This window comes from Petaurus breviceps, unplaced genomic scaffold (assembly GCF_028583685.1).
Source record: "Petaurus breviceps papuanus isolate PSGF00001 unplaced genomic scaffold, PetGlider_PUasm1.0 90696, whole genome shotgun sequence".
Classification (NCBI taxonomy): Eukaryota; Metazoa; Chordata; class Mammalia; order Diprotodontia; family Petauridae; genus Petaurus; species Petaurus breviceps.
This window is the reverse complement of record NW_027187314.1, coordinates 1,985,537-1,999,919: the sequence shown is the minus strand read 5'-3', so window position 1 is coordinate 1,999,919 and position 14,383 is coordinate 1,985,537. Positions and strand designations below refer to the sequence as shown.

At 37.9% G+C, this 14,383-nt stretch overlaps 1 protein-coding gene across 1 annotated transcript in view; it reads right to left on the bottom strand.

Annotated features, from left to right (window-relative positions):
• POLA1 (DNA polymerase alpha 1, catalytic subunit) overlaps positions 1-14,383 on the bottom strand; it is a 344,356-nt gene that overhangs the window by 315,802 nt on the left and 14,171 nt on the right. Inside the window, exons 5-11 of the mRNA XM_069065646.1 lie at positions 13,887-13,999; positions 9,637-9,699; positions 8,546-8,638; positions 7,895-8,087; positions 7,505-7,685; positions 7,224-7,405; positions 1,160-1,272 (exon numbers count right to left, since the gene is read on the bottom strand). Of these exons, the coding sequence (XP_068921747.1) occupies positions 1,160-1,272; positions 7,224-7,405; positions 7,505-7,685; positions 7,895-8,087; positions 8,546-8,638; positions 9,637-9,699; positions 13,887-13,999 (938 nt within the window). The remainder of the gene's footprint in view (positions 1-1,159; positions 1,273-7,223; positions 7,406-7,504; positions 7,686-7,894; positions 8,088-8,545; positions 8,639-9,636; positions 9,700-13,886; positions 14,000-14,383) is intronic.

The following is a 14,383-nucleotide window of genomic DNA, read 5'->3' as shown; positions in this document are numbered from 1 at the left end:
CAAGATAAACACAGGATAAATGGGAGTGGGGGTTAATAGCTGGGGTGTTCAGTAAGGCTTCATGTAGAAGGTGGCATCTGAATAGAATTTTGAGGAAAACAACGAATGACTCATTAATTATGAATCATAGCTTACTCTTCCATCCATAGAATGAAGCCTGCAATGAACCTACACAAAGAAGTCCTCTACAGCAGCAAATCTTAACCATTTTTGTGTCACGGACCCCTCTGGCAGTCCAATATGGTCCCCTTCTCAGAATGTTTTTAAATGCATAAGATAAAACACATAGGATTGCAAAAGAAATCAATTATGCCAAAATAGTTATAAAATATTTTAAAAATATACTCAGAAACTCCAAGTAACGAACCCTAGAGGGTTCTAGAGAATTACAGATGGAGAGTACAATTTTATTCTTCACACTACAGGAAGAGCAAATGAAGGACTTTTTCTTTAAATGAAGTGAGAGACATTTGTTGGTAGGAGCTAAGTCATGGTAGCTGGGCCTAATAACAAGCTATGTCTCTTACATGGTACATTCTGAACTCTCAATTACCTAAGAAAACGGAGGAAAAGAGACATTATAATTGAATTAAAAGTGAAATACAGATATCTTATTACATTATTAGCTTTTCCCAACTTCACCACCAAACCATCCATCAGAGTGACTAACAAAACATGGCAAATTTTTGTCACTTTATTATACTGAAACCAGTGATATGGCAGTACTAAACACAACACTCATTATTAAGAACAAGAAAGAAAAGAAACACCAGGGTTATAGAGTTCATCTAATATAGAATTAGCAACTCCTGAATGGTTCCCTAAGTTATACATAAAGTAAGAACCTGGGAGTAAGGAGGCAGCTCATATAGCCAAATAACTAGAAATAACCTCAGAGATCAGGTAGCTGAACTGTCATTTTGCAGATGAGGAAACTGAGGGCCAAAGCGATTAAATGATTTGCCCAAGATCACATAGCTAGAGCCTAGACTGTAACTCAGGGCTTCCTACCTCCCAGGGCAGTATTTTGTTCCATGGCACTATGATGCTACTACAGGAAGAGTAAAGATTGCAAGAAGGAATTCTGGAAGTGTAGAATGCTAGAATACACAAATACTAAAAATAAGAAAAAGAAAAAGCCAATTAAGAATTAGCTCACCTCTTCACGGGGCAGGAGATATAGGGTCCGCTCGATGTTTTTTACCATGACACAACAGCTTACATGAGTCTCTGCCGACTCAATCCAAACTTTGCCAAACAGAAATACCACACCTGAAAGGACAGGAAACAAAAAGGAAAAATATATGTTTTTGATGTTAATCAAGTTCACAATAATAAAGGAAAATTTTTAAAAGAGTTAAGTGTATTACAACTAATCCTACTTAAATTTACTCTGTGAAAATGTAGGCACACAGTAGAACCTCTCTGTGAGTAGTATAGATATGGGATCAACATCTAACTGTGTTAAGGCCTGGTTAACACTAATTTTTTTTTTTAATGACACAAATTTTAATTTTCAAGAGAGGATAATTTGCTTCATGATATACCCCAAACCATGCAATAATTTTATCATATGTAATCATTAGCAATTTATAATAGGTTTATTTCCAATGTCTACCCACACCCACCCTGTGGAATAGTAAAGACTTAACTAACCAGTTACCAAAAAGGTACCTTTTTACAACGCTTATTTTCTCTTCTATTAATTTAGCTTTAGAGACAGTTCAGTAACTAACCCAGCAGCATATTTTTTGACAAGTCACACACCTCCCTGCTTTGAGAGACACAGCTTCGAGTCCCTAAATAACATATATTATGCGCTAAAAGTAACAACGCCCATCCCAGGTGCCGCATCATTGCTCAGAAAAAATTTCAAAGACAAGCAGACTCTGAAGAGTCATCTGTCAACTTCAAAGAGTATCTCTCTGCAAGCTCCCAGACCCTCTGAATAATTCAAACAGAAGTGATACTGGAAACTTATCAAGTAAACCTATTTGTGGTACAAAATGAGCTGTGGCACATGTGAACACACTGCTTCTCAAAAAAAGTAGGAAGAATTATTCCAAAATTTCCTAAAATATAGAAAATACTGTATATTTAACAATGATCACTGAAGGAAACTGTGGAAAAGCTAGGAATACTTATATTTCATGTACAGAATGGTTAAAAAACCAGTAATAATTCCACTGTTGGGAATATACCCCAAAAATGTTATCATAAGCAAAAAAAAAATGTATCTGTTCCAAGATTTTTCACAGTGACATCGCATGTTACTACCAAAATATTGGAAGCAACTAAAATGTCCAATAACGGGAATAGTTAAGGAAAAAAAAGCTATATTACGTTAATAAAATAAAATGCTATCATAAATTTAAAACCAAAAAAGTATAGGGGAATACAAAGAAATTTGAAAAAATTTTATGAAATATTGCAAAGAGAGGGGAAAACAAAAGTGAAGGGAATACATGGTAACCATAACCACACAAGAGGAAAAGTGAATGAAAATAAATGGGCAAGCAAGCAAGTGGAGGTTTAAAAGTGCTGACTAAAAAAATGTTATGCTATTAATGTACTCAAATGCATTCATTCAGATGTAAATAATTACTAAGCAAGTTTAGTTGGTTGTGTTCATGTTAAGTTTTAGTATAATATTCAATTTTTTTTAAAGAAAGGTTTTTAGGACTAAAACCTTCAGATAGTTTCTGCAGTCAATTAAAAGTTCAGGGGAGGGGCGGCCATGTAGCACAGCGAGTAAGAGCACTGGCTCCAGTGTTGAGAAGACCTGGAGATCTAATCCCGGGCTCAGACACTTAGCACCCACCCAGAAACACCTGGCCGTGTAACCTTGAGCAAGTTACTTAACCCCAATTGCTTAGGGGCGGCCAGGTGGCTCAGCGAGTAAGAGCACCAGCTCCAGTGTCGGGATGACCTGGATTAAATCCGGGCTCAGATACTCAGCACCACACCCAGAAATAACTGGCCGTGTAACCTTGAGCAAGTTACTTAACCCCGAATGCTTTAAAAAAGAAAAAAGTTCAGGGGAAAAAGTGGTAAGGAGGTGGGAGAAAGCAAATAATTGGGAAGGAAAGAGATGATAAAGTATGAGGTAGCTGAGAAAAATGAAGTTTCATTTCACAACAGTTTAAAAAAACAAGAAAAAATTCCTAGCAAAGGAAAATAAAATCCCTACAACTAGCTTCAAAAATTGAAACAGCTCATTTTACAGTCAAACTAATATCACACTTCACGCAAAGCATTTGACACTGTTTATGCCTCATTTGCCACAAAAAGATCATGGTAAACAAAGAGAATATTCCCCCCAAAGTTACTCGCTGAAACCAGGTGCAGTCAGGATTATTCAACCTTGAAATAGTCATAATGAAGACAGGATATCTTCCCATATGCAAAGAGTAAAAATCTTTTCATAATTATGTAGTATTCAGCAACCACTGACTTACTTAGAAGCTCTAAGAGACTGAGAAACAATAGCAGGGTCTTTTGGAGTAGTTATTTTCTATTAGTGGCATTGATTTCACCAAGTGATCATTACCTGCTATCATGATGAAGCTGTTCAATCCCCTGAGATTAAAGAGGAAAAAAAAAATTCTGAAGCAATCTCTTATTTAACCCCTTGTCATCAGAGTCATGAAGAAAGATATACAACTGCAGAAGACAAACTAAGAACCAGCAGAATGTAAGAAAGAAAGCACAGAACTACAAGCCAATCCTGTCTTCCTGCCTCTACTGTGTCCAACCTCCAATTCAGCCTTCATACTTTTGCTAAAATAATCTTTCTTGGGAAGAGATCTGGCCACATCATTCTTCTATACTAAAAAATATTGAGCAGCTCCTCATTCATGAATAACACATAAACTCCTCTCCCCAGATTCAGGGTCCTCCACAATCTGGCTTCACTTTACTTTCTCACTATGCCTCATTTGCTTTGTTTCACACTAATCCTTTTTAAGCACTCCAGGAAAAAGGAACTTCACCACCACCCCCAAAATGCCCTCATCTCTCACACTGCCACACTTTTGTTCAGGCAGCTCCCAATACCTACAATGTCCTTTTTCTTCATCTTTATCTGTTGAACTCAGTCCTATCCAATCCAATCCAAATGCCACCTCCTCTACCATGTCCATCTATCTTGATCCTCCTCCACATCCATCCCTTACGCGTTCTCCCTACTTGATGTCATTTTCTTTTCAGACCTAACATACAAATCTAACAGTTTTCGGGTGGCTAGGTGGCACAGTGAATAGAGCACTGGCCCTGGAATCAAGACCTGAGTTCAAATCCGGCCTCAGATACTTAACACAAAAAACTAGCCATGTGACCTTGGGTAAGTTATTTAACCCCAACTGCCCTCCAAAAAAAAAAAAAAAGCAAATCTAACAGATTTCTACCACTCAAAGGCACCTAAATACTGTGTATTAACTATGACCTATATTGTCTTACCCTCTACTGAACTATACGCTTCTTGACAGCAGAGATCATGATTCATGGTGAAAGACTGTCTCCTCTAGCAGCTAGCAAAGCCCCCAGAGGCACTTAATCTATGTTGTTCTGATTACAGATGACCCACCTAACACCTATATAAACCTAGGCAAGTCAGCTTCATCTCTCTAAGATTGTTTTCCTCATCTGTAAAATGGTAGAAATGGACTAGATAATTTCTAACATTCCAAGCAGGTCTACAATTTCTAATCTGGAAATATCTGGTCAATAGACTAGCATCAGAAAAAAAAAAAAAAAGAATATTTTCCCCTTTGAAAAAATCCCTCTAAATGGCTCAAATGGCATTATTTTATTTTTGCTCTTGAATACTATCAAAGACTTTTTGGGAAAATTAGATCTGAGATTTCGGCAATAATTACCGAACATGACGAGCTAATTGTTATACAACATTTTTCTACTTAGTTACAATCTGAATCTCTAAAACCTGTCATTCCATACCTTTGTGCCCCTAAAGAAATTCATAAATTATTAGAGCTGGAAAAGAATTTGGAAATCTTCTAGTCCAGTCTTTTCACTCTAACGATGAGGGAACTACAGCCCAGAGAAATAAACTGATTTTTCCCCAAGTCACATGGCAGTCATGTGATATAGCTAGGGCTCAAATCTTTATCTCCTGACTCTTTCCGTGGCCCTACCTGGCACTCCCAAATAGCATACTATTTTGTGATAAAAGATGCAAGAAGTAGAAATAGCAGTCACAGTTCTACCTGGGAAAAGAAAAAATATTTTTTACTTGAGTTTCACAAACTCAAACCTTGTCAGTGACCATTAATTAATTAAGTGGACTATTCAAGAAGGCCTATTTAGGGGTGGCCAGGTAGCACAATGAGTAAGAACACCGGCTCCAGTGTCAGGATGACCTGGAGATCGAATCCTGGGCTCAGACACTTAGCACCCACCCAGAAACATCTGGCCATATAAACTTGAGCAAGTTACTTAACCCCAACTGCTTTAAAAAAAAAAAAAAAGAAGAAGGCCTATTTTCCTGGGAACAGTACAGACTTCAATTAACCCACCCCTGTGCTTAACTCTTCTCTAACCATCTTCCAAAAATCACTACTAATACATGCTTTCAAGTCTCAGACCCAATAACAGCAATTACCATCCTATTTATTGCTTAGAATACATACACATATACATATGAGTACATACATACAGAGAACTCATTTACTAAAGTCTTAGTCAACAGTTGTTACCAGTTCATCTTCAACTGGAAGTTTAGAGGAAATAAAAGAAATGAGAACAGTATTCTTTTTCTTCCCCTGACAAAAATTTATCTTCCATAGGTAAATTGGGTGAATATTTACTTATAAAGTTAGTCTATTCTTTATCAAAGAAATTAATAAACATCAGTTTGTTACTCCAGTGGTTCTCAGGAGTTTCTATATATAAGCCAAAGAACATTAATACCTTTTCTTACCAGTTTTTTCCAATAATAGCCAGCACTTTTGCAGATAACTGTAAGACTTAAACCTTTATTCTGTTCAATTACTTGCTTTGTTGATATTCCTTCTATTTTGTATACAGCTTTCAAAGAAACCTAAGGTTTGAAACCCAAACACTGAAGTACCTTCTTTGTCCTTGATACATCTGAGAGAAGGCAGCTCTTAACTGATAGTTTTTACTAGTCTCAGAAACCAGGGAATATTCATTTTCAAAACAGATTATAGGGAAAGGAAAAAGCTGTATATTCACCTGGTAAAAGACTTAGAGTCACAGAACTGGGGTTCGAATCCCCATTTGGCTACATACTATATAGTTATGTCCTTAAATTATTTACACTAACCTGGGCCTCAGTTTACATAGGTGTAAAATGAGAGGAAGAAAAGAATGTTAGACTAAATTATCTCTACATTCCATTCTAGCCATAAAACCCATGATTCTGTAAATAAAAGAAGGACAAAATAAGGGAATTGGGACAGCTTCCCAGCTCTTTTGGAATTTGGATTTCATATTATGTCTTCCTTATTTCACCTAAAGTGAAATCCTAAACACTGTTTTACACACAAAGTATATATGAAAATACATTCCATAACTGCTGTATTTGTGATAGCAAATAAAAAAACAGAAACAACCTAAATATCCAACAGTTGAAAATTGCTGATTAAAATAGTGTATATTAATGTAATAAAACATTATGGTGTCATAATAAATATGAAGCATACAAAGAAATATGGAAAGAATAGTATGAAGTGATGCAGAGTGAAATTAGTAGAAATGGAATTATACCCATCAACTACAACTATACTTTTAAAAGAAAGAAAAAGGGGAGGAAAACAGAGCCAGTGGTAGCTGAATTTCAAACAGATCCAGAAGGCAACAGAAAACAGAAGTATTTTCTTGGTTTATTTGTTAATTCATTTAGTTCTATGTTCCTAAAGGCTAAAGATTTTGGATAAGATTTGACCTCTTATTTTGCATGTCTGAGTGTTTCACTGACTTTTAAGATTATAATTTTTCTCTAAACAAAAACAAATGTGAACACCAAATAAAAACTATCTCTGAATCAACTTTTTTGGGGGGATTTTCATGCTTCTGCTCCCTTCCAAAAGTACATACGATAGAGGACTGACAGTGAGTTTCTTTGCAAACCTAAATAAAGTGATGTTTTCCCACTACCAATATATTTGTATTAGTTACAATCATCAAATGGCATTTCTAGAGAAAGCTCTTTCCCAGGACAATAAGAGTATAAACATAATTACCTGGTTGATTATACTGATCTTCATAAGCATCCAGCCAATAAAACAGAAAGACCTGATCACCATCTGTCCCTTTTGCCAACGGAAGTCGATTTGAATCTACTTGGATGTCTTGGGTTTGTAAACTGCTTTCATCTTCCTGATCCATTTTGTCCCAACAAGAAACATCTGAGAGAAAACTGTCTCTGCAGAAATCACATGAGAAACATATAAATTCTATTTGAAAGAGAATGATTAGAGCTGAATATAACAGATCAAGTTTATTCTTAACCAGCAGTTCTTACAAATGTGACAACACCGGCTCCACACTTTGCTTCTGTTCCTTCCCTTCTTCCTGAGTCTTGATAACTTTGGGGAGAATGTCAGCTTCCTCATCTTCCATGGGTTCATCAAAGTCTCCATCTTCAAAATCCATCAAACCTTTTTCCTCCTTCTGTTCCTCCTCCTCTTTCATCGTCTCTTCTCCTAGAAGCATCAAACACTCGTGTTGTGATAATCACATATGGCAGCTATGGATACCAACATGTCAGCAGGAACAGAAATATCATCATACATCTTGCAAAACTACATTTTCACTTCAAAATGAATATGTGAATTGGATTTTTTAAAAGCTTCCTCGTGATCCAAAATGCAAGTTTTTCAATTCTTTACAATTTAAACAATCAGCATAATACCTTCAGAAGCATCTTCCTGTTGCACCTCCACAGGATCACAATTTGCTTCCACACTTTGCGTCTCTTCAACATCCTTGTGCTTCTGCTTTATACCACCAGGATTGGCCATGTAATCAGCACTTTTAAGATGAACAGGAGTCATAGGAGATTCCTTTCTTGGAACAGAAGCATTATTTTTCCCCAAAGGAGTTGTCTAAAAATATTAAGGAAAAAAAATCTTATATCTAGGCCCCATGACCACACCAACAGACTCTCCTAACCTACCAGACACTGGTAAAATAAAAGAGAACCTTTCCTATTTACAATATGTGACTATAGTTGCTTCATTGTCATTTCAGTCAAGTACACACACAGAAATACAATGGTGTATAGGAATAAAAATTTTCTCATCTTTCAGTACCAGGGTCAATGTAACTTAAATATAGTACTTATCTACAAATGTAGGGTATCACAAAATGTGCAAGAAAGAGGCATGCTCATGAACATGCTTCTGATGTACAGGGAACAATATAATGAAGAGGGAGCAATATTGAAAATAAAAAAATCAAAAGGCAATAACTCTACAGACCAGGAGAAAATAATAAATAAAGAGGCATTTCCCTCTTGTAGAAAAAAAACAGATATGAATCTATTTGAGACACACTTTTTTACCTTGGGTATCTGCACAGAAAAAGGATTCAGTGAAGCTCCAGTGGGTCTTTTCTTCTTTAGCGTCATTACAGGTGGTGGAGTTATCTGAGGTGTCTGAAAGAAAGGGTAAGACAGACTCATTGCCATGCTTGGCTTATCACAAGACAAAAAAAGTACGTTCCTTCACCCAATGAAGTCCAACAAATAATGCTTTTTTTCTGTCTCTCCTCCCCCCATACAACATATAGGCTCATGCAAAGTGGTTACTATAGCAACAGAACCATAGTGCCACTAGAAAACCGAAACAGACATCAAATCCACCCCATACCAATTATTTCTCTTAAAAATTAAACACTCTTTCCATCTGTCTTTCCAGGACACTGAGTTTAAGAAGACAGCACAGAATTGAGTGGAGACATGAAGGTGCTAGTGATTTCGATCACTAGCCATTCAGATGAAAGGGATTTGACTTCAGAACAAGGACTTAGTCCTTGGGAGTTGTGTTGTCGATTCCAAGCATTTGCAATTGACTTCTCAATCACTCCCCACCTGAGCCCAGGGAAAGCCAGCAGTTCATGGTTGAAAGTGTTTCAGACTGACAGGATTCAACCTATTTAAGGAACAAGATATACTATAGCTACTGAATACAAAGGATATATACTTTTACAGAACAGACTCTTGAATATATCTGAATATACACCCACACACATCAAACTACATAATCATATAGCTGGTAACTGCTGAAAACTACTCACCTAACATGGCATAGGTAGGTGATTCAACTGAAGGGTGGGGTGTTTTTTTAATCTTTTTAAAAAGACAAGAGATGTGAGATATAATGGACAGAGCAGCTAGGAAGATGTGGGTTCACATCCACCTCTGACACAGATTAGCTGTGTCATCCTGGGCAAGTCATTAACTTCTCAGGGCCCCAGATAACTCTCTAAGACTCTAAGTTGCAGAGCAGCTGCTGACCTGTACTCGGAGAGGTTTCCTCAAAGTGAGTTCTCTCCATCCCTGAAATCACAGACCCAGGCAAAGGGAAATTTTTTTTTTAAGTATTTATTACTATTATTGAACCTCTTCCTCACTAGTCAACAAAAATAACTTACCGAAGCATTAAGATCCTGAAGAATGTCCCCTAGCAAATCATCCTTTGACAAGTCAACAACTTTCTGGAAAACAAAACCAAAAGATGATAGTTTTCTGTTCTCAGAAAAGGGTTATATTCTGTGCACAAGGAATAGAGTCAAAGCCAGAAAAGTGGTACAGGAGAAAGCCTTATCTGCATGCCTAGTAATCAATCCTCAGTGAAGTGAGCATGGGACAGCTTAGTGCTTGGCTGCCTGATCCTTTCCTATTAACAACTGACCCACTTTCTCCATTTCGATGATCACCTGCATAAATGAGAATCCAGTTCTATACATCTCAACTTGATGTTTCATTCCCATTCTAGGAGCACAAGCTGTCTAGAGTATATGTGCATCTGGATGACCCTGTCACACCTGAAACTTCATACTGTATAGTGAGTTCATCTAAACCCAATAGATCTCCACAATCTTGACTGCAATGATGCCTACAAGAATAGGAATTCTGAATATTCAGGCCCAATTTGCTAGCTTAATAAATTGACGAAAACCTTGTTCATTCAATAAATTTTTACTGAATACCTATCAGCCTAATAGAATTTTTAATTCATTGGTTCAAATAATATAGAAAACAATTTGGAATTGTGGTGAGAAAGTCAATAAAAGTGCTCACACCCTTCAACCCAGCAATCTTACTAATATACATGTATCCTGGGACATCAAAGATGGAAGGTTACCAAAACATTCATGGCAGCACTATTGGTTATAGCGACTAACTGGAAACAAAGTAGATGTTCATCCATTCATTGTGGAATGGTTCAGTAAATAATGGGATATGGATAACATAAAATACTATTATAACGGGGCGGAGTCAAGATGGCGGAGTAGAAGCAGGACCTCCATGGAGCTCCAGCTTCCACCTTCCCCAATCCATGTAAAAGGGGACTCTAAACAAATTTTAGAGCTGCAGAACCCACAAAATGACACAGAGAAGCTAACCTCCTGCTGAGGACAGCCTGACAGGGGAAGGAATCGGCCAGCACAGTGCTCTGGGAGCCAAGCCCAGACCCCCAAGAGCCGGAGCTTTTAACCTGGGCCTGACCAGCCCCCCAGCTGGAGGGACTCCAGATCACCAGTAGCTGTGGCCGTTTCCAGATTCATCAACACACAGATGCTAAGGACAAAGAGAGAGGTCAGTGTAGTATGGACTTTGGGACCATTAGTTGGGAGTGTGTCAGCTTTTGATCCCAGGGCGAGAAGCCACGTTGCAGCTTCAGCTCCTGGCCTGCAGAGTGGAGGGGGACCAAGTGACCAGTCTGAGGGGTAATTGCTCTTGCTTTAACCTGCTTGGATCTGGATTGCAGTCTAGGGTGGAGGGCCAGGGGTGTGTGACCAGCTTGCCAGGGCATGTGGAGGCCTCAGAGAAGGCACACAACTAATACCTCCAGCAGCTGAGAAAACCCCAGTGTTTGGGACAAAAGCTCCCCTATCTGGTGGCAGAATCCTACTGTGGCAAAAAGCCCAGGGGTCAAGTGACTGAGGGGTGACATGACCAGCCAAAGGAAGCAAAACAATTAGAAGACTCCAACATTAGACTCCTATTTTGGGGACAAAAAGGAGCAAAGCATGGAATAGGAGGAAGACAGTGAAGTCAGAACTCCTGCACCAAAAGCTTCAAAGGAAAATACGAGCTGGTTACAGGCCATAGAGGACCTTAAGAAGCAGATAAGAGAAGTGGAGGAAAAACTGGGAAGAGAAATGAGAACAATGCAAGAAAATTACAAAATGAGAGTCAACAGCCTAAGGAAAATCATACTTTAAAAAACAGACTGACTCAATTGGCAAAAGAGGCTCAAAAAGGCAATGAGGAGAAGAATGCCTTGAAAAGGTGAATTTACCAGATGGAAAAAGAATCTCAAAAGATCAATGAGGAGAATCTTTCCCTTGGATTTAGATTGGAGCAAAGGGATGCTAGTGACTTTAAGAGAAATCAAGATGATGTTAAACAGATCCAAATAAATGAAAGAAGGCAATGTGAAATATTTCATGGGAAAAATCACTGACCTGGAAAATAGATCCAGAAGAGAAAATTTTAAATTTATTGGACTACCTAAAAGCCATGATCAAAGAAAGAACCTAGAAATCATCCTCCAAGAAATTCAAGGAAAATTGCCCTAATGTTTTAGAACCAGAAGGCAAAATACAGATTGAAAGAATGCACAGATCACCTCCTGAACAAGATCCCAAAAAGAAAACTCCTAGGAATATTATAGCCAGGTTCTGGAATTCCCAGATAAAGGAGAGAATATTACAAGCAGCCAAGAAGAAACAATTTGAATATTGTAGAAACACAATCAAGATAACACAGGATCTGGCAGCTCCTACACTGAGGGATCGAAGGGCCTGGAATAGGATATTCCAGAGGGCAGAAGAGCTGGGATTAAAACCAAGAATCACCTACCCAGCAAAACTGAGTATCATGTTTCAGGGGAAAATATGATCATTCAGTGGAATAGAGGACTTTCAAGCATTCTTAATGAAAAAACCAGAGTTGAACAGAAAATTTGACATCCAGATACAAGAAGCAAGAGAACCTTGAGAAGGTAAACAGGGAAAAGAAATAAGCCACTGATCAAAGTTGAACTATTAACATTCCTACGTGGAAAAACGATAATTGTAATTGATGAAACTTTTCTCAGTATGAAAATAGTTGAAGGGAATAGAAATATATATGTCTACATCGGAGGATATACAGGTGTATAAATATGTGTGTGAATGTGTGTATATATGCTTACAGGTATACATAGATAGAGGGCACAGGACCAATTTAATAGGAAGGGATGATACTTAAAAGGTGAAATTAAGAGGTGAGAGGAATATAATAAGAGGAGATGGGGAGAGACAGAATGGGGTAAACTATCTCTTATAAAAGAGACAAGAGAAAATGGTTACAATGGAGGGGAAGAATAGGAAGGCAAAAGGGAATGGGTCAACCTTATTCTCACTGAATTTGGCTCCGGGAGGAAATGAAATACACACTAAATAGGGTATCTCACCCTATAGGACAGTAGGGGGAAGGGGATGAGAAGGGGGATAATGGAAGGGAGGGCAGGCTGGAGGGGAGGGAAGTTGGAAGCACCTACTTTTGAAAAGGGATGGGATCAAAGTAGAGAATAGAACAAGTGGGTGCTGGATAGGAGGGAGGGAAATATAGTCAGTCTTTTACAATATATCTACTATGTTAATGTTTTGCATTGGCTACACATGTACAACCTATACTGAACTGCTTATCTTCCCAGTAAGGGTGGATGACAAGGGAGGAAGGGAATGAATCTGGGATACAAAATTTTAAAATCAAATGTTTAAAATTATATATACATATATGCTATTATTAATACTATCTTACATGTAATTGGGAAATAAGATATACAGGCACTGGGGCACAGAGATCCATCATGCCCTACTGGAAAAGTCTAAGGGGATATGGGAGAAGATATGGGAGAGAGCAGATTGGAGGAGGGGATATCCTGTGGCACTGCTATTCTGGGGTGGTGGGTAAGGGAAAAATGGGGAGAAAATCTGTAACTCAAAATCTGGTGGAAATTAATGATGTAAATCAGAAGTTAATAAAGCATTTGAAAAATGAAAGAAAATACTATTATAACATAAGAAACAACAAAAAAGCAGTATGGAATATCAAATACCTGGCTGACCTTTTTAGTCAAGGAGATCTGATTCAAGTCTTACCTATGGCCATGAACAAGTCACTTAACCCCTTAATGTCCCAGGCCACTGAGATTAAATTACAGAGAAGTTGCCAGGGGAGGGGAGGAGTAGGGAACAGAAGAAGAAAAAAAACAATGAAAAAGTATAAGGAATTCAGAGAAACTTGGGAAGACTTGTAAAGACTGAATCAAGCTGAGTCAGTAGATTTACATACCCAAAGATTACCAATGAAAACACCACTAAAAGGCAGTGAAACTCCAATTAAGTGAATTAAATGACACTACTGATTTCACATGACAAATAACAAAAGAGAACTCCCTCACCTAGGTAGAGAAGATGGGGACAAGAGATGCAAAAGGATGTAAACGCTGTCAGACGAGGTCATGCTCAGCCGCTTAACTATGCTTCTCTGATAAACGAGAGGAAACCACTGAGGTGAGGGAGGCAGTACTTGGGAAATTATGGTGACAGTATTCAAAAGGGCATCAAAATGACTACTTAATTCACCTTTGAATGTAAAAAACAGAAAGGGAAGAAATGAAACTCACATCTGCAGTTTTCTTTCCAGCACTTGCCATAAACATTGACTTGATATTATTTGGCTTCGATACTGCAGCCTTCCTTACGTTCTTCTTGTCTTTGAATGCTTTATCACCTTTTCCTGCCAGAATATTAAGTCATTAGTAATGTCTGCTTGCCTCCTCAAATAATCTAAAGTGGTAAATTAAAGATCTCACCACCTGCTTTCTGTGCACCAAGAGTTGAAGATACCTTTTTGGAAGGGCTCAGTATAAAAAATCATACCATTTCATGCACTCTCTTTAAGAAGAAACGAAAGGAAAGAATCTTGATTATCACCAAATAAAACTGAGTTAGACATTTTCTTTAAAAATTCCTGATAAAAGAATCCTTGGAATTAGGGAGAGAGTCTGGCCTTACCTCCCTAAGCCTCAGTTTCCACATGTGTAAAGTAGGAAGGTTAAACTAGATTATTAAGGTGCTTTCCAGCTCTAGAGTCTAAGCTACTTTTGGTTGGATATTAGAT